General features: G+C 51.0%; 2 protein-coding genes across 6 annotated transcripts in view; both read right to left on the bottom strand.

The window, feature by feature from the left end:
- The window catches only part of Unkl (unk like zinc finger), a 41,358-nt gene extending 33,720 nt beyond the window's left edge, over window positions 1–7,638 (bottom strand). The window contains exons 1-2 of one of the 4 annotated variants that reach the window (XM_045161497.1): window positions 7,541–7,638; window positions 6,560–6,769 (exon numbers count right to left, since the gene is read on the bottom strand). In XM_045161497.1, coding sequence (XP_045017432.1) covers window positions 6,560–6,769; window positions 7,541–7,617 — 287 coding nt within the window. In that variant the 5' untranslated portion in view covers window positions 7,618–7,638. The other 3 variants (XM_045161500.1, XM_045161498.1, XM_045161499.1) reach the window with 3 other exon arrangements.
- Window positions 7,639–11,747: 4,109 nt separating this feature from the next.
- C11H16orf91 (chromosome 11 C16orf91 homolog) lies at window positions 11,748–12,760 on the bottom strand. Of its 2 annotated transcripts, none has more exons than XM_045129987.1 (2): window positions 12,666–12,760; window positions 11,748–12,576 (listed from the first exon to the last, which is right to left on the bottom strand). In XM_045129987.1, exons 1-2 carry the CDS (start codon window positions 12,692–12,694, stop codon window positions 12,195–12,197), a joined length of 411 nt encoding a protein of 136 aa, XP_044985922.1. In that variant the 5' UTR covers window positions 12,695–12,760; the 3' UTR covers window positions 11,748–12,194. The 2 variants fall into 2 exon arrangements, with proteins under 2 accessions (XP_044985922.1, XP_004652207.1); XM_004652150.2 differs by having other exon boundaries at window positions 12,663–12,729.
- Window positions 12,761–20,164: the final 7,404 nt, after the last annotated feature.

Below are 20,164 nucleotides of genomic sequence, written 5' to 3'. Positions count from 1 at the left end.
GGCACACGTGACTCGGCACAGCCAATCGCGGCCGGCTGTGGGGAAGGGGCGTGTCCGCCAGAACAAAGGGCATTTGGTGAGCGCCGGTGGGATGCAGCAAGAACCGGCCAAAAGCCCGCGTAGGGCTTGGGTAGGAGGGGGGTAGGCGGCGCCTCGTGACGGCGTGGGGGAGGAGTCATGAGAGAGTGACAGCGATGGGGTGGCCAGCACTTCACAGGTGACAGGCTACTAGAGGTGTCAAAAAGGGAGTGGTGACAGACAGCAAGACTGCAAGGAGATGGAAGGACCCCACAGGGCACGGAGGGAGGGAAGACAGGAGCAGGTGGAGGAAGGTGCCCACCAAGGCTGGTGATGGGGGGGGTGACAGCAGGGGAGGGTGAGGGACTGCCCAAGCCAGGGGGCAACTAAGAAGTACTGGCAGAGATGCACATTTAGTGGTGACAGGCACGTGCTAATAACCCTCTTGGTGTCCCCATTTCCGCTTGCCCCGTGGTCCAACCCTCCAGCATCAAAGACAACTGGAGATCGAGACCCTACTTCGAGGGAAAAGGACAAAAAAAAACAAAACTGGATACTCATTTTGCCAGACAGCAGCTGATGGGTCTAGCTTTGCTCTCAGCTGCATATTTACGGTTTAAGATGATGAATGGCTAAGTGCTGGACAGATGGCTTAGCAGCTAAAGCGCTTGCCTGCAAAGCCAAATGACTCACGTTCGATTCCCCACATAAATCAGATGCACAAGGTGCCACATGCATCTGAAGTTCGTCTGCAGTGGTTAGAGGCCCTGGCGCACTCATTCTCTATCTGCCTCTCTCTCTCTCAAATAAATTAATGAATTTTTGGGTTTTTTTTTTTGTTGTTGTTGTTTGTTTTGTTTTTCAAGGTAGGGTCTCACTCTAGCTCAGGCTGACCTAGAATTCACTATGTAGTCTCCAGGAGGCCTCACACAGTGATCCTCCCACCTCTGCGTCCAGAATACTAGGACTAAAAGGGTGCACCACCTCTCCCAGCAAAAAAAAAAAAAAATAAAAACTGATCAAAAGCCTTTACATTAAAAAAAAATGATTAAGTAGAAGGCTTGGCTAGTTTTTGTTTGTTTGTTTGTTTGGTTGGTTGGTTGGTTTTTCGAGGTAGCGTCTTGCTTTAGCCTAGGCTGACTTGGAATTCACTTTGTAGTCTCAGGGTGACTTCTAACTCACGGCAATCCTCCTCAGCCTCCTGAGTGCTAAGATTATAGGTGTGTACCACCATGCCTGGCTTGGCTAGCACTACTGAGGCTCTGACTTTCATCTCCAGTACTCACATAATTTTTTGTTTTGTTTTTTGAGGCAGTCTCACTCTAGCCTACATTAACCTGTAATTCACTATTTAGTCTCAGGGTGGCCTCTGCTTCTCAAGTGCTGGGATTAAAGGCATGTGCCACCACACCCTGCTATAAATTATGGATTAATTGCTTTGTAGTACTATACCCCAAAATTACAATTTTTAAGTATTACTTATTTATTTGAAACGGGGGGTCAGAAGCAGATAGAATGGGCACACTAGGGCTTCCAGCCACTGAAAATGAATTCCACACGCATGTGCCACCATGTGCATCTGGCTTGCGTGGGTCCTGGGGAATCAAACCTGGGTCCTCAGGCTTCACAGGCAAGTATCTTAACTGCTAAGCCATCTCTCCAACCTCCCAAAATTACAATTTTTTATTTCTTGTTTATTTTACCTATTTATTTATTTATTTATTTATTTATTTATTTATTTATTTATTTATTTATTTATTTATGTGAGAGCGACAGAGAGAGAATGGGTGTGCCAGGGCCTCCAGCCACTGCAAACCAACTCCAGATGCATGCGCCCCTTGTGCATCTGGCTAACATGGGTCCTGGGGAATCGAGCCTCAATCCGGGTCCTTAGGCTTCACAGGCAAGCGCTTAACCACTAAGCCATCTCTCCAGCCCTCAAAATTACAATTTTTTAAAATAATATTTGGTTTATTTGACAGAGAGAGGGGAGGGGAGAGAGAGAGGAAGGTAGAGAGAATGGGCACACCAGGGCCTCTAGCCACTGCAAACAAACTCCAGATGCATGTGCTATCTTGTGCATCTGGCTTTATGTGGGTCCTAGGGAACCAAACCTGAGTCCTTTGGCTCTGCAGACAAGTGCCTTAACCGCTGAGCCATCTCTCCAGCCCCCCAAATTACAAATTTTAGGAACCAGTGAACTGAAATAAAAGAAAGGTCGCCCTGCCCCTGCTTTGAAAGGTAGTATCTATTTGCGATTTCCATGGCAACCCTGGGTGAGCTAGAATATGCAATTCAATTAGAGAAACTCTGGCTATTTCGTATGTGCAGCAGTGGGGAAGCCCCTGTCTTGGTAGAAGGAGCAGTAATTACTAAGAACAGACTCCCAGGGGAGGCAGCCTGTCATATGCTTCCTGAAGAGCTTAAACCAGTCATTCCATGTGCTCAAGATAAGTGACACAACCTTTCATAAGACATGTGACTTTCTTACTAGATACACACATACAGAGGACAGACACATCTCAAACTGAGTGATAAACCACGAGTCACTGAGTCTACATTTAGTTAACATGTCTGTAACAACTACGTATAATTAATCACACAGCTGAAGATGACCACAGAGTTCACCAACCAAAGCACTCTTCACCTCCGTAAGAAAAGGACCATGCCCTGGAGCCTCGGGAGGCAGAGGTAGGAGGATCGCCATGAGTTCGAGGCCACCCTGAGACTACGTAGTGAATTCCAAGTCAGTCTGGGCTAGAGTAAGACCCTACCTCAAAAAACAAGAAACAACAAACAAAAAACAAACCCAGCATGAGAATGGGGCATGGTGGCACAAGCCTTTAATCCCAGCACACTAGAGGCAAGGGTAGGAGGGTTGCCATTGAGTTCGAGGCTAACCTGGTAATACAAAGTGAATTCTACGGCAGCCTTGGCTGGAGCAAGACTGTACCTTGAAAAGCAAAAACCTGGGCTGGCTTAGCAGTTAAGGCATTTGCCTGTAAAGTCAAAGGACCCAGAGGTTCAACTTCCCAGGACCCACATTAGCCAGATGCACAAGGGGGTGCATGCGTCTGCAGTGGCTAGAGGCCCTGGTGCACCCATTCTTACTCTCTCTCTTTCTCTGTCAAATAAATAAATAAAAATGAAATATTTTTTTAAAAGAAAAAACAAAAACGAGCACCAGTGAGTAATAAATACAAGGTGTCTGTCCCCAGGTCAGCCTCTGGGACAAGGTCAGTTAAGCATAGGACTGTTCTTCCCATAGATTCCTGCTCTAGGGCTCTGTGGGCAACAGCTGTAAGATAACCAAGAGATTATGGGCAATTAGGAGCTGAGCCTAGGCCTCAGCCAAACAGGCAGTCACCTCTCTTCTAAGGACATGCTTGCTCAAAAGCAATCACACAGTACAGCTCAGGCAAAACACCGTCTTAAGAGAAGTGCAGGTTGCTCCACTGTTCCTAGCTTAGGTATCAAGCTATATTAGTCCACTGGAAGGCTGTCAGGGGGTATTTAAGATATGATGATCATGCAAGATCCAAAGTGACTCCTGGGGGCTGGAGAGATGGCTCAGCGGTTAAAGACACTTGCTTGCAAAGCCTCATGGCCCCGGTTCAATTCCCCAGTACCCACGTAAAGCCAGCTGCACAAAGTGGCACATTCACCTAGAGTTCACTCACAGTGGCAGGAGGCCCTGGTTCACCCTCTCTTTCCTTTTCTCTCTAATAGAACTTATTTTTAAGGGATGGAGAGATGCTTTAGCAGTTAAGCACTTGCCTGTGAAGCCTAAGGACCCCAGTTTGAGGCTGGATTCCCCAGGACCCATGTAAGCCAGATGCAAAGGGGGCGCATGTGTCTGGAGTTCATTTACAGTGGCTGGAGGCCCTGGTGCACCCATTCTCTCCCCCCCCCCCCGCCTCCTTCTGTCTTTGTCTGTCACTCTCAAATAAATAAATAAATAAAAATAAACAAGAAGAACTTATTTTGTAGCTGGGCCTGGTGGCGCACACCTTTAATCCCAGCACTAGGAAGGGAGTTGTAGGAGGACTGCTGTGAGTTCGAAGTCAGGTTGGGATTACAAAGAGAGTTATAGGTCAGCCTGGGCTGGAGCAAGATTCTACCACTGAGGAAGTAAAAAAAAAAAAAAAAAAAAAGAGAGAGGGCTGGAGGGATGGCTTAGCCATTAAGGCGTTTGCCTGCAAAGCCAAAGGTCCCAGGTTCGATTCCCCAGGAGCCATGTAAGCCAAATGCACAAGGGGACACATGCAACTGGAGTTTTGCAGTGGCTGGAGGCCCTGGTGCGCCATTCTCTCTCTCTCCCCTCCCTCTTTCTCTGTCAGATAAATAAACGTAAAATTAAAAAAAAACAAAGGAGGTGAACTAGAGATGTAGCTCAATGGAGGACTGGCTTGGCCATGTGCCAAGTCCTGGATTCAATCTCCAGCACCTCCTACATATGCACAACCTAGACACCTCCCCTCCCCCAAAGAAAAACAGTGTATAACTATTAAGTATCAAGAGTTCAATGCCAGGCCAGGCCAGGAGTGATGGTGCGCGCTGTTAATCCCAGCACTGGGGAGGCAGAGGTAGGAGGATCGCCGTGAGTTCGAGGCCAGCCTGAGATGACATAATGAATTCCACGTCAGTCTGGGATAGAGGGACACTCTACCTCAAAAAAAAAAAAAAAAAAATGCCCAAGAAAAATAAAAGGAGCGTACATGGAGAGACAGATTCCTTCAAAGTATAAGGAGACCAGGCCTTTGAGACAATGACAGCCACCTCTCATCTAGGCAGGAAAGGGCCACCCCAATTGCCCACAGGAAGATGATAACACCTCCTGATACCACATTCTACTTTCTGTGAACACACTTGGACTTTCTCCATCGTCATATTTCAAAATAAAGACATCTGTTTGTAACACCATTAGGAAAGTGGTAAAAAATCAACTCAAACAAAACCTTGACTTACATTTTGAAAGTGTTACATAAATGACAATGTGTAAATAAAACAACATTCCTACAGTCCCCCCTTTTTTTTTAATTAAAAATACATGCCAGGCATGGTGGCGCACGCCTTTAATCACAGCACTAGAGAGGCAAAGGTAGGAGAATCACCATGAGTTTGAGGCCACCCTGACTATATAGTGAATTCCAGGTCAGCCTGGGCTAGAGTGAAACCCTACCTAGAAGAAAAACCTGTATATACACATGGGCTGGGTGTGGTGGTTCACACCTTTAATCCCAGCACTTAGAAGGCTGAGGCAGGAGGATTGCTGTTGAGTTTGAGGCCAGCCTGAGACTACGTAGTGAACTGCAGGCCAGCTGGCTGGAGAGAGGGCTCAGAGATTAAAGTGCCTGCCTGCAAAGTTTAACTATCGGAGTTCACTTCCTGGGTATCCACATGATGCCAGATGCACAAGGTGGCGCATATGCAGGCAACGGGAGTTCTTTTGCCGTGGATGGAGGCCCTGGTGCACCCATCCACTCTTTCTCTGCTGGGCGTGGTGGCACACCCCTTTACTCCCTGCACTTGGAGGCTGAGGTAGGAGGATCGCTGGGAGTTTGAAACCAGTTTGAGACTACAGAGTGAGTTTTGGATCAGCCTGGGCTAGTGAGACCCTACGTCAAATGAGAGGGGGCTGAAAAGATGGCCTAGCAGTTAAGGCATTTGCCTGCAAAGCCAAAGGACCTTGGCTCGATTCCCCAGGACCCATTTAACCAGATGCACAACTCCAGGACCCATGTAAGCCAGATGCACAAAGTGGCGCATGCATGTGGAGTTCATCTGCAGTGGCTGGAAGCACTGATGTGCCCATTCTCTCTCTCTCTCTGCCTCTTTCATGCTCTCAAATAAATTAATTAAATTAAATTTAAAAAATTTTAAAAGGGGCGGGACTGGAGAGACTGTTCAGTAGTTAAGGTGCTTGCCTACAAAGCCTAAGGCATGCATCTGGAGTTCATTTGCGGTGACTGCAAGTCATGGTGCACCCATTCCATCTCTCTCTCTCTTCTTGCAAATAAATAGGATATTTAAACACACACACACATGGGAGCTGAGCATATCAATGGTAGAGTCCTTGCCTAGCCTAGCATGTCATGGACAAGGCCTTGGGTTCTATTCTATCCTCAGTACCAAAGAAAACAACATCTCATACGTCCTCCTCCTTAAAATACGTAAACGACGAGGTAACATTCCACATCTACATAAAGCAAGTACTCTACCAGGGTTCTAAGGAGCAACTGAGCACCACAGCAAAGTCGTCATAAACCAGAAAGCTGCACTCCCAGACTGGTTCTAATAACACAGGGACTGCGGAGGGCTGGAAGGGAAATCGGTTTGAATCACGCAAGGGCTTCTTTTAAAACACACACAAATAACTCTTTCGGGAACTGCCCTAAAAAATGGAGGACCCCCTCATCCCGGCTGGCCCCTGGAAATCCTCAGTCAAGACAAGCACCCTTCTGCAGGGACCTTGAGAACCTGCTGCCCCGAGGGCCAGGGCCAGGGGAGGCCGGCAGCAGCCCGCCTGGGCCCCACTTACTCGTCGCCATCGGGGCACAGGCCGGTGGCCTCGTCGTACTTGGAGCAGTACACGTCGGGGCTGTAGTTGAAGGTGCCATCGCGCCTGCGGAGGGGTCGGCGGCGACGCTGGTTTAGGAAATGCCAATGGAAACAGGTGAACGGCCTGTGCTGGCCGCACTTGTGCTGCAAGAACAGAGAGCACTGCTCCGTCCTAAACTCCTTTAGATACCTGAAAGGACAAACAGCATTGCGGGTCGCTGGGACCAGGCGCGAGGCCCCCCACCGCCCGCACCCCACCGAGCCAGCGGACCCCGAGGCTGGCCCTCCCCGGCCTGCCCCGCAGCCTCCCGCCCAGTGGCCAGTCCCCTTCGCCCTTACACGGGTTCCACACGGACCCAGGCGCGATCGTGCTCCCCAGGACCCCCAGGCGCGGCTCCATCCCACATGGACCCCAGGAGCAACCCCGCCGACACAGGGCGCAGCTCTCCTTTCCCATCCCGGACGCGACCTCCAAACCTCCTATAGCTTAGCCTCCGCCCCTAACCCCAGATGCAGCCATCCATCCATCCATCCTCTCCCCCAAACCCAAGGGACACCCTAAGACCCTGGGCGCCGCCTCTAGAACTCAGGCGGCGGCTGATGGCGGCGCGTCTATCTGGAGCCCAGGCGCGGCCCAGATCCTCAAACGCAGGCGCGGTTCTCGGATCGCCAGCCTCGGGGCGTGCAGATGCCCCCCCCCCGCAAGCCCCGGCGCACACCCCTGTCCTCCACGACACACACACCCACGCCCACGCTCCGAGCCCAGGGCCACCCAGACCCTGGGCGCCGCCTCTCGACCTCAGGCGGCGGCTGCGGGCGCGCGGACGGCGGGACCCCGCGGGAGCCGAGCGTGGCGCGGGGCCGGGCGGCGGGGGGCGCCCCCTCGGCGGCGCAGACACCCCGATCCCCGGGCCGCCCTCCCGCACCTCGGCATCCGGGCAGCGGCGGCCAGGCCACTGACCTGTAGTGGGTCGGCTTCTCCGTCTGCGGGGGGGACCCGCTCAGCGCCGCTGCCGCCGCTTTCGAAACCGACGGCATTTTCAGTCAAAACAATGCAGCGCGCATGCGCCGCCGGAGCCCCCGCCCCCGGATCTCCCCCCGCGCCGAGCCCCCCGAGCCCCCCGCCGCGCCAGCCCCGCCCCCGGGCGCGCCACGGCGGCCCCGCCCCCACCGCCCACCCTCCCCCCCCGTCGCCCACGCGCGCTCGGGGCCGCAGGGGCGGGGCTCGGAGCCCGCGCGTCTCCCCCGCCGCGCACACCCCCAGCATCAGCCGCCGGGAGGTGTCTGTGCACGGTCGGCCCCAGCCTGGCTGGTGCGGGGAAGCGGGAGCGGATGGTGCACGCGGCTTCTTTTAGCAGCGACAGATCTAAAATTAGATCGTGGCGATGGTCGCTCTTGGACTGGAAATGTTCAAACTGTGTTTTAAATGGACAGACCTAATGAATTGTCTCTCTATTGAGCTCCAGTTTAAAAACACAAATGCAAAATTTTTTTTAAAGGCTGGCAATCGAAGGGCAATGGGCACACACGGGTAAAGGATGCAGAGTGGGCCAGGGGATGCGCGGGGTGAGGGATGCCCATGGGGCAGCCGAGGGAGGGATGCATGGGAATCAGGGCTCGCCCTGGTTTGGAGGGATTCCGAAGGGGAAAGCCTAGGGCCACAGTGCGCTCATTTGTAACTGTGTGGCGAGTGACACGGTAATGCAAAGTAAAGTAACTACAGCGCCTCCGAGCTGGCAACAGGGTGTTCTGAGCATCTCTCTCTCTCTCCTCACTCTCCCTCGAGCCAGAGGCTTGTTCTGAAAGGAAGGGCTGAAGGGCAAGTGGTCCTGACAGAAAATAATTTGGCCAGGCGTGGTAGCACACGCCTTTAATCCCAGCACCCGGGAGGCAAAGGTAGGTGGGTTTCCGTAAGTTCGAGGCCACGAAAAGACTAGTTGTGAATTCCAGGTCAGCCTGGGCCAGAGTGAAGCCCTACCTCGAACCCCTCCCCCCAGAAAAAAAAAAAAGCATGTATGGTGGCTTATGCCTTTAATCCTAACACTTGGAAGCTGGGGTGGGACTCCTGAAGGCCCTGGTGCACCCACTCTCTATGTCACTCTCAAATAAATAAATAAAAGAGAAAACATAAATGGGTGCACCAGAGCCTCTAGCCACTGAACTCCAGATGCATAAAACCATTTGTGCATCTGGCCTTACATGGGTACTGGGGAATTGAACCAGTGTTACCAGCATTACAGGCAAGTGCCTTAACTGCTGAGCCATCTCTTCAGCCCTCCTTTGAAATATTTTGTGGATTTTTCCCCTTTTATGGTTGTGCTGGGGGTCCCTCAGTCTTGTGTATCCTAGGTAAGCATTCTACCGCGAAGTCATGTATCTCCAGCCCACACTTTGAAATCAATCAAGAGCAGGACATTGTCAAGGGAAATCAAACAGGAGAGTGATGCAGAGAAAGATGGAGCCTGGGAGTCTTCAGGGCTATCAGCAGTTCCCAACGGCTAAGGATTTGGGAATGATGAAAATGCCTAGGACAGTACTTGGGAGGATGAGGTAGGATCATCAATTTGAGGCCAACCAAGACTACAGAGTGAGTTCCAAGTTAGCCTGGGATAAAGTGGAACCCTACCTCAAAAAATAATATAAACTGGCTGGAGAGATGGCTTAGTCCTTAAGTGCTTGCCTGTTAAGCCTAAGGACCCCGGTTCAAGGCTCAATTCCCCAGGACCCACGTGAGCCAGATGCACAAAGTGGCGCATGCATCTGGAGTTCATTTGCAGTGGTTGTCTGTCTGTCCCTTTCAAATAAATAAAAACAAAATTATATATATATAATAATATTTATATATATATAAATATTTATATATATATATATATATATATATATATATATATATATATATATATATATATAAATAATCACTTACAACTCTTGGAGCGACCCTCAAAGAACCCAGGAGGTGAAACAGCAGAGCTGGCTTGGGAGCTGTGGGGAACTCAAACATGGGACTGGTCCTCTGCTGTAGAGGAGGAAGGTGCCTCCTGCTACTCTTCACCAAAAGACATCTTCCTTGAACACGGGAGAAAACTATGACTGGTGAGGACTAAAAGTGTCCTTCCTGATGTAGGCGGCCTTACAGAAAACGCAGTTTTCACTTCAGTATGATAGCTCACTTTTTTGGTTAGGGAGGGGGAGGACAGGATTATCCAGCACTCTTGAGACCTTCTGAGATAGACAGAACCAGGTGTTATGGCACATGCCTTTAATCCCAGTACTTCAGATGCAGAGGTGGGAAGATTACCATGAGTTCGAGGCCAGCCTGGGACTACAAAGTGAGTTACAAAGAAGACAGGGCTAGAGTGAATTTTTTGTTTTTTCGAGGTGAGGTCTCACTCTAGCCCAGGCTGACCTGGAATTTACTATGCAGTCTCAGGGTGGCCTTAAACTCACAGTGATCCTCCTACCTCTTCCTCCCAAGTGCTGGGATTGAAAGTGTGCACCACCACACATGGCATTAGAGTGATTTTTTTTTTAATTGGGTTGTTGAGATAGCTTAGTAGTTAAGGTGCTTGCCTGTGAAGCCTAAGGACCCATGTTCAACTCTCCAGATCCCACATAAGCCAGATGCACAAAGGTGAGGCAAGCACAAGGTCACACATGCTCACTAGGTGGCACAAGCGTCTGACATTTGATTGCAGTGGCTGAGGCCCTGGCCACCAATTCTCTCTCTCTCTCTCTCTAAATTAAAACATATGTATATATTTATTGGAGAGAAAGAGGCAGAGAGAATGGGCATGCCGGGGCCTCCAGCTTCTGCAAATAAACTCCAGACACATGTGCCACCTTGTGCATCTGGCTTATGTGGATACTGCAGAATCAAAACTGGGTCCTTAGGTGCTGAAGGCAACTGTCTTAACTGCTAAGCCATCTCTCCAGCCCTATAGTGACTTTCATTTATTTGTAAGCAGAAAGAACAAGAGAGGGAAGGAGGGAGACACACAGCAGGTCCTCTTGCCTGCAAACCAACTCCAGATGCATGCACCACTTTGTGCATCTGGCTTGACATAGGTACTGGGAAATGGAACCCAGGCTAACAGGCTTTGCAAGCAAGCACATTTAACAGCTGAGCCACCTCTCCTGCCTAATTTTCCCTCTCTGGAAAGAACTGATTTTCTCTTTTTGACAATATCCTTCTACCCAACAACTTATCATCCTGCAAAAGCTGCAGCTGCCCTGTGTTGACTCATGGCTGAGGTCATCTCCCTCTCAGATGCTTACTGGGCAGTTACCTGAAGAAGTCAACTGGACAAGCACCTTAACAAAAACAAAAACTACAACCCCATTAGAGAAGACAAGCACACTACAAAGACAGTTAATGAAAACATTTGATTGGTGCAAGGAAGACGAGTCAAGCAGAGAAAGACATTTGTTCGTAAGGCCTGCCAGTTCAGGTTCCACGCTCTAGTACCCATGTGAAGCCGGCAGCAAGCAGCACATGTATCTAGCATTAGTTTGCAGTGATACATGATCCTGGCACACTGCAACCCCCCAACATGGGCAGGGCACCTGACCCTTTGTGCATACACACAATTTTAATAGAAAACATTTAGGGCTGGGAGGATGGCTTAGTGATTAAGGTACTTGCCTGCAAGGCCAAAGGACCCAGGTTTGATTCCCCAGGACCCATGTAAGTCAGATGTACAAGGTGGTGCATGCATTTGAAGTTCTTTTACAACAGCTGAAGACCCTGGCATACCCATTCTCTCTATCTGCCTCTTTCTCTATTTGAGAGAGCCGAGCGTGGTGGCACACACTTTTAATCCCAGCACTCAGAAGGCAGAGGTAGTAGCATCACCGTGAGTTCGAGCCCACCCTGAGACTACATAGTGAATTCCAGGTCAGCCTGGGCCAGAGTGAGACCCTACCTCGAAAAAAAAATTTTTTTGAGACAGGGTCTATGTAGCCCAGGCTAGCCTCAAACTTATTATCCTCCTTGCCTCTAGTCCTCCCAAATGAGGGGACTGTACAGGCATGAACTATTATACTTGGCAAACACAGGTTTCTTAATTTCTCAATTTGAGGAGGGATGAAATTGGAAAGGTGGCTGTTTAGCTTAGTAAAATAGCTCTTTTAAAATTCAGGTGCAAGGGGGGAAAAAAGAATTACGTTGATTGGATGTTAACAAAAGCATTTTCGGTTAGCACATAAAATTAACATCAAAAGTATCATTTACACAGACCGTGGAAGGTTATAGTTTGACATTTCTGCAATTATTATGTCTCAGAAAGCAAATGACCTGCAAAGTAACAGTGTCACCAGAACTGCTTTGGAAACACGATTAGGCTGTGTACAAAGACATCACGCATCCAATAGCGAACGCTGTAGCCGAAACCTTTTCTATGGGCCCAAAAAGCACTCTGCATAGTTACAGGCACAGAAGGCAGGCGAAGAGCAGGTCTCCAGCTGCTGACGTTGTGCTGCATCGCCGAATGTCAGCACCGTAAGAATCTTTCAGGGCCGAAGTCACACTCGGAACCAGACACAGAGAGAAACCGCCAAGAGACACCGAATCGAAAGAACGACTGCCGTTTCCTTTCGCTGTTCCGGGGGGCACCCCGTTACGTTCTTGCCCCATAGACGACTGGAGTTCCGGGCTCCTCCTCGGGATGGCCGTCCGGCTCATGCACCGCCTCTCCCGACACGCGATTCATCCAGCGGTCCGAGTCACTCTCCCGCCTCAGGTAGCACCAGATGATCAGGAAAACCAAGGACAGGCTAATGGGTAGCACCCTCCACCAGGGCTGCTGGTCTTCTTTCCCCAGGGAGTGCTCTACACTCCAGCGGGACGGGTTGGCTTTGCTGGACACAAATTGCAAGGGACGGTTGAGCTCTTCCTCCTCCTCCTCCTCTTCGGCCGCTGGCTGGGCAGGAGACCGGCCACCGAGGGGCGGATGCAGGCTCCGCGAAGCCCAGCCCACGAAGCGCAGAGCACGGACGGCCCTGGAAGAGAGAGGGAGGGGGCAGTGAACCCCGCGCCGCCCGCCTGCCGCTCCAGCTCCGGCCCACCCGCAACTCGCGGCACTCACCCGGCAGCGGGCGAACACAGGACTCGGTTCATCACGACGACCTCCGCTCGGCGCTCCCGCGCCGTGCTTCGTCACTTCCGTCGCACAAAACCGGAAACTGGGCTTGAAACCAGGCCTCTACTCACGACTACAGAACGTGAGCCGCGTCGCGCAACGGAAATGACGCATTTCCCCCAGTGGGCTCTTCCATTTCGGGCCACGCCCCTTCCACTGCCGCACAGCATCCTGGGAAATGTAGTTCTCCACGGGGCCCGAGAGCGCAGAGCCCCCTGGGCCAGGAGAAAGTCGTCTGCTGGGGCCGCCCCGGGCCTGTGGAAACATCCGTCAATCGGGAGGACAGACGCGGCTTTGTATGCAGCCTCTGGGGAGGCGTTTCTGGAATTACACCCCGACCTGGCGTTGTGACCTAGAAGTTGAGTTGGGTACCGAAGGTTCAAATCGCTGGTAATCCCAGCACCGCATCAGGAGGAGGGTCAGCGGCCTGGGCTGCGTAGCCAGACTCTATCTCAGTTTAAAAACCAAAGCTGCCGGGCGTCCCAGCATTCGGGAGGCAGAAGTAGGAGTATTGCCGTGAGTTCGAGGCCACCCTGAGACTCCATAGTGAATTCCAGGTCAGCCTGGTCTAGAGTGAGACCCTACCTCAAAAAGAAAAAAAAAAAAAGCTGTGAGGTTCGGATGCGGAGTTTGGGCGAGATTCAGGAGGGGCTCCTGAACTGCCCCAGGAAGAGGAGAGGAGGGTTTTTAAGTCTTCTGAATGAATAGGGAGGGAAGGTTAGTTCTCTGCGTTGCAGGGTGCCCAGCCCACGCTTCTATTATATGGGTTGTCCGGGCGCTGTATGGGGTTATTTATTTCACATGAAGTTTTTTTGAGTGAATATACAATTTATTTAACATTCGAACTTCATTAAGACATGTGCAATATGGCCATTTTTTGTTATTTATTTATTTTGAGAGAGAGAGATAAAGAGGTGGAGAGAGAGAGAATGGGTGCGTCAGGGCCTCCAGTCACAACAAACGAACTCCAGATGCATGCACCAACTTGTGCATCTGGCTTACATGGGTCCTTTGGCTTTGCAAGCAAACGCCTTAACCGCTAAGCCATCTCTCCAACCCCAATTTGGCAGTTTTACTGGCTGAGAACTTAACTCTACCTAAGATGATTGCTTGCTGCGGCTTAAATTCACACTTAAGCACTAATTAAATACCCTTTTTTTTTTTTTTTTTTTTTTTGCTTTTCGAGGTAGGGTCTGACTCTAGCCCAGGCTGACCTGGAATTCACTATGTAGTCCCGGGGTGGTCTCAAACTCATGGCGATCCCCCTACCTCTGCCTCCTGGGTGCTGGGTTTAAAGGGTGGGCCACCACCCAGCCTAGAAACAAATCTTTGAAACCTCAGTTTCTAATCCCGGTTTGAAGGAGGGTGGGGACTCCCGAGACTGACCAAAACCAAATCCACTATAGTCTACAGCCTCTTGTGTACACATGCTGAATAGATACTGCAGTGTATTGAGTCAGATGTAAACCAGACGCCTGGGATTTCCACAGGACCCACCAATGGCTGCCACTCTGGATCTGACTATGAACCAATCACAGGAAATAAAAGCACCCTCTTCTCTGTGAGGACCGGGACAGTGGCAGATCCCAGAAACCTGAGACCACTTCTCCCAGGCAAAGGCCCCATACTTCAAGTTTGTTCAAAAAGCACATGGATAAAATCCTGGCATGGTGGCGCACGCCTTTATTCCCAGCACTCAGGAAGCAGAGGTAGGAGGATTACCGAGAGTTCAAGGCCATTTGAGACAGGTCGGGCTAGAGTGAAACCCTACCTCAAAAAAAAAAAAGGCCGCAGAGATGGCTTAGCGGTTAAGCGCTTGCCTCTGAAGCCTAAGGACCCCACATTAGCCAGATGCACAAGGGGGCGCACACATCTGGAGTTCGTTTGCAGTGGCTGGAAGCCCTGGCGCGCCCATTCTCTCTATCTATCTGCCTCTTTCTCTGTCTGTTGCTCTCAAATAAATAAATAAAAACAAACAAGCAAACAAAATGTGTGGTTAAGGCGTTTGCCTGCAAAGCCCAAGGATCCAGGTCCTATTCCCAGAGCCTGCAAAACCCAGATGCACATGGTGGCACAGGTGGCTGGAGTTCATTTGCAGTGGCTGGAGGCCCTGGCACGCCCATTTCCTGCCTCTTTCCCTCGCTAATAAGCAAATAAATTATATATATTTAAAGCACATGGTGTGGTATCTGAAGGCTCAAGAGAATGGATGGGAAGGGCACAATCTAGACTGAGAGGCGACACTTCAGGCGCTGACTGGTTGTGACACGCGCACTTCTGCTGACAGGCAACCTGCCATCATCTTGTGCAGTGCCACAAGGAGGGAGGGGAAGCCATCACCGCGCGCACCCACCTGTTGCAGCACAGCAACCAGGTGCCTGCACACATGCAACCCATCTCCAGTCATTTAAGCCCCAGAGTTCTGTGGGCCTCATGGGAGGCCAGGAGGTCCTCTCCTCTGCCGGAAGGCTGAGCGTGAATTTCTCCTCACCCCAGGAAGTATCTGCAGAAAATTTTTTTTTATTTTGTTTATTTTTATTTATTTGAGAGAGACAGAGAGAGAGAGAGGGAATGGGTGCACCAGGGCATCCAGCCACTGCAAACGAACTCCAGGCACATGTGCCCTCTTGTGCATCTGTCTTATGTGGGTCCTGGGGAATCGAGCCTCGAACTGTGTTCCTTAGGCTTCACAGGCAAGCACTTAACCACTAAGCCATCTCTCCAGCCCTTGTTTGTTTTTTTGCACATGTTCCAATTCAGAATTAGCAGGAGTCCTGCAAAGTATCTCTCCATCCCCATCCAGCCTGGTGGAAGCTTCTTTCCCTCAGGAGGGTCTGAGACCTAGTGACCTTGTTCTGTAAGCATCCTGAAAGGAATGGCGATAATCTAAAGAGATATTTAGATGTCCCTCCCTCTGGCTATCACACTAGTGAAACAATGGTCCCCCAGGAATTGGAATTTCCCCAGGAATCTCATGCAGAGGGGAGGGACAGGTTGAAGCCAGAGAAGGAATTTGTCTCCCAGAAAGATATTTCACAGTTCTTTTTTCCATTATTATTATTATTATTATTATTATTATTATTATTATTATTATTATTTTGAGGTAGGGTCTCACTCTAGCCCAGGCTGACCTGGAATTCACTATGTAGCTCTCAGGGTGGCCTCGAACTCAGTGATCCTCCTATCTCTGCCCCTGTGTCGTGAATTCCACATCAGCCTGGACTAGAGCAAACCCTACCTCGAAAAACCAAAAAACAAATAAAGAAATATATCTCAGAACTCCAAAGATGGACTTGGGCTGGGGGAGCGTCACTGGTCCTCCTTGTTCCTCTTCCCAACGTGGTTGCATTGGCTCGGTCCACTTTTCACTATCGCTCACCTGTTTAACTGGTCTGTTGAGGATAGGTGGGCAAGCCTAGCTTGTCAAGGCTGCCAGGGCCCAGCCACCCTGTGGCCTGAGTGTTCTGTTCCTGGGCCTTGTTCCTGGTGGGGAAAGCTTGAGGCTCAGGGTTCCTACCAGGAGTTCACTGTCACCGTGTCAGGGAGGGAGCAGTGCTGGAGATGCTGGACCCAGTGACACCTGAGTCCTTCCCATCCCTGGGGGACTAGCCCAGGACCCTGGTCCAAGCTGCTATGTCAGTGCAGGCACCTGTCTGCCCTGGCACTCCTCCCCTGGGCCCCACCTTATCTGTTTCACACAAAGTCACTGCCCAGGCAGAGGTCTAGCAGCACTCAGAACCTCCCCTGTGGGTGATGTGTGGTCCAGGAGACTTCCCAAAGGACTCCCCGAAGCATGAATGGAGCTGGAGGCAGACTTCCTGGGTGGGATACCTTAGAATAGCTGGGCACAAGCTGCCTATGGGCACAAGCTTGTGGGACCAGAGAAAGGAGGTGGCTTTTCCCTGGGGTATGGCAGCCTCTCACAGTGGCCAGTGCATCCATCTTAATGACAGTCTTAAATCAGAGACAAATGGGGTGCCTGGGTAGAAAATTTGGTTCCTGGAGCTTCACCTTGCCCAGCTGTAAAATGGGCCTCACACAGTTCCTTCGGAACTGCTATGAGGGGCTGGAAGACTCTACTGGGGAGAGCAATGTTCCCACTCTAGAAAACAAAACCAGCACCTTATTTGAAAACAGGGTCATTACAGATGTCATGGGTTAAATTGAGGCCATACTGGGTTAAACTGTGCAGTAAATCCAGTGACAGGCAGAAGTATGCACAGGTGAGTATGCACAGCAGTGGAAGTCACATGACAACAAGCAGTGGCTGCCACCCAGGACCCCAGCTGCAACAGTGAGGTGAGAGGCCAGCAGTTGTCTCCTGCACACCATGGAAGGGAGCCCCACCCTGCTGACACCTTGATTTGGGGACCCATGGCCTTTAGACTATGAAGAATAAATCTGTTATTTGGGGCTGGGAATGAGGCTAAGTTTGAAGAGTGCTTGCCTAGCATGTGCAAGGCCCTGGGTCTGAATCCCAGAACTGTGTAACTGGGTGTGACAGGGCACGCCTGTAATCCCAGAGGATCAGGAGTTTCAGGCCATCCTTGGCTACATATCGAATTTGGCATCACCTTGGTTGGCATCACCCCACTACTGACAGCATCCAGCTCAGAGTAAAGTCCTGGTCCTGGGATCCTCCTGTTCCTCCTCCTCAGTCATCTGTTTCTAGCTTAGCCTTCCTCCCTGAAGCCCTCCATCAAAGTACCCTCCCTTCCTGGCAGGTACTCTACTTCCAGTGGCCTGACCAGAAAGTTAGGAGAAGAAAAAATTCTCACAAGGCGATGGGCCACTGGCTTCCCCACTCCCACACCTAGACATAAACCAACACCTCATTATTGTAAAGCACACAGAGACATTTCACAGGACGCCTAATGTTCCACTAATGGGAGGCAGAGGCGGCAGCCTTCGTGTGCTTAATGGCAGCATAATTTATTGTAGCTCCACTTAAGAGCTGACATATTGGAGCTATTGATCTTCCAGAGAAGGTTGATATGGGGTGCCTTGGAACAGGGAGGGCTGTGCCTTGGGAAGGGCAGAGTCATTCTCCCAGGCTCTAAGGCCTGACGAAGGTGGCAGCTGGCAGTGGGCAGAGTTCTGCTGGGCCCAGCCTGCAGTGGCAGCCAGGCTGGGAGTAGCTGCTGGGACATATGCTTTGGACCCTAAGCCTCCCAGATCCTGGACGGTTGGCAAGGGGCTTTGTCTGGCCCTGGCCACTTAGCTATGGCCAGTTGTATATGTGCAAGCAATGACTGTGGGGAAGTATGTCTCTCCACTGATTAAGTCTTCAACCAGGCCTCACTTAAAACAAATTTGAGAGCCAGACATGGTGGCGCACACCTTTAATCCCAGCACTTGGGAGGCAGAGGTAGGAGGATTGTCATGAGTTCAAGGCCACTCTGAGACTCCATAGTGAATTCCAGGTCAGCCTGGGCTAGAGTGAGACCCTACCTCGAAAAACCAAAAAAAAAAAAAAATTGAGAATTCAACCTCTACCTGCAGAACTGGTCCACCTTGAACATGGTTCAAAGGTCAGCACAGATGCTGGAGAGATTGCTCAGCGGTTAAAGAGCTTGCCTGCAAACAAAAGGACCCAAGTTTGATTCCCCAGCAGCCATGTAATGTCAGATGCACAAAGTGGTACTAGTGTTTTTGGAGTTCCTTTGCAGTGGCTCAAGGCCCTGGCATGCCCATTCTCTATCACCCTCTTTATCTCTCAAATAACTAATTAATTTAAAAATATTTTTTAAAACCCTGCAGAGGCCAGGAAGGGAATGATTCACTGAAGTCCCCAACTAGATCCCCCAGTATGTTCATCCGCATTTTCGACCTCCTCTTCCCAGACATCCATCCACTCTGATTCCTTCCCCACTCTAGAAGAGTCGATCCCAACCTGGAGTTTTCTCCTTCAACTCTTCCCAGGGTTATTCCAGAATAAGCATCAGGGCCATCAGAGGACAGTCTTCTCTCAGCCAAAACTAATGCACCTCTCTGTGCTTGGTAACTGCAGGATTCAAAGCTGACAGAGCCCCAGTTCCATTGTCCAGATGTCCAAGTGGAGGAGGAGTGAATACTGAGCACTGGGGGGGAGGCAGACTAGGATCCTGACCTCCTCCTACAGGAGAGGCTCCCACACAGAGACTAGGATCCTGACCTCCTCCTACAGGAGAGGCTCCCCACACAGAGACTAGGATCCTGACCTCCTCCTACAGGAGAGGCTCCCACACAGAGACTAGGATCCTGACCTCCTCCTACAGGAGAGGCTCCCACACAGAGACTAGGATCCTGACCTCCTCCTACAGGAGAGGCTCCCACACAGAGACTAGGATCCTGACCTCCTCCTACAGGAGAGGCTCCCACACAGAGACTAGGATCCTGACCTCCTCCTACAGGGGAGGCTCCCACACACAGAGACTAGGATCCTGACCTCCTCCTACAGAAGAGGCTCCCCCCACACAGAGACTAGGATCCTGACCTCCTCCTACAGGAGAGGCTCCCACACAGAGACTAGGATCCTGACCTCCTCCTACAGGAGAGGCCCCACACACAGAGACTAGGATCCTGACCTCCTCCTACAGGAGAGGCTCCCACACACAGAGACTAGGATCCTGACCTCCTCCTACAGGAGAGGCTCCCACACACAGAGACTAGGATCCTGACCTCCTCCTACAGAAGAGGCTCCCCCCACACAGAGACTAGGATCCTGACCTCCTCCTACAGGAGAGGCTCCCACACAGAGACTAGGATCCTGACCTCCTCCTACAGGAGAGGCTCCCACACACAGACACTAGGATCCTGACCTCCTCCTACAGAAGAGGCTCCCCCCACACAGAGACTAGGATCCTGACCTCCTCCTACAGGAGAGGCCCCACACACAGAGACTAGGATCCTGACCTCCTCCTACAGGAGAGGCTCCCACACAGAGACTAGGATCCTGACCTCCTCCTACAGGAGAGGCCCCACACACAGAGACTAGGATCCTGACCTCCTCCTACAGGAGAGGCTCCCCACACAGAGACTAGGATCCTGACCTCCTCCTACAGAAGAGGCTCCCCCCACACAGAGACTAGGATCCTGACCTCCTCCTACAGGAGAGGCTCCCACACAGAGACTAGGATCCTGACCTCCTCCTACAGGAGAGGCTCCCACACAGAGACTAGGATCCTGACCTCCTCCTATGGGAGAGGCTCCCCACACGGAGACTAGCTGAAGCTCTGGTGTTCGTGGCCTTTCTTGAGACATGGTGCCCTGTTCCCCATGGCTGAGGGGACCGTCCACAGTTCACAGATTGCCCGACCCCTGGCTGTGGCTTTCCTATTGTTCCCTTTTCCCAGCTGAAGACTACAGCTGTATTTTGTAAATGACATACCAAGAAGGAGACAGGCTCCCAAGGGGGTTTTACTTCCCTGAAACAGAGCTGCTATCAAGTTACACCGCAGAGATTGAAA

This window comes from Jaculus jaculus, chromosome 11, assembly GCF_020740685.1.
Source record: "Jaculus jaculus isolate mJacJac1 chromosome 11, mJacJac1.mat.Y.cur, whole genome shotgun sequence".
In the NCBI taxonomy this organism is placed as follows: Eukaryota; Metazoa; Chordata; class Mammalia; order Rodentia; family Dipodidae; genus Jaculus; species Jaculus jaculus.
Note: the sequence above shows the minus strand (reverse complement) of the source record. Positions and strands in the feature narration are given on the sequence as shown.

Coding starts and splice junctions, on each gene's coding strand:
- C11H16orf91 (XM_004652150.2), bottom strand. CDS start 12,694: ATGAACCGAGTCCTGTGTTCGCCCGCTGCCGG. Junction 12,577..12,662: donor CTGTGTTCGCCCGCTGCCGG/GTGAGTGCCGCG, acceptor TCTCTCTTCCAG/GGCCGTCCGTGCTCTGCGCT.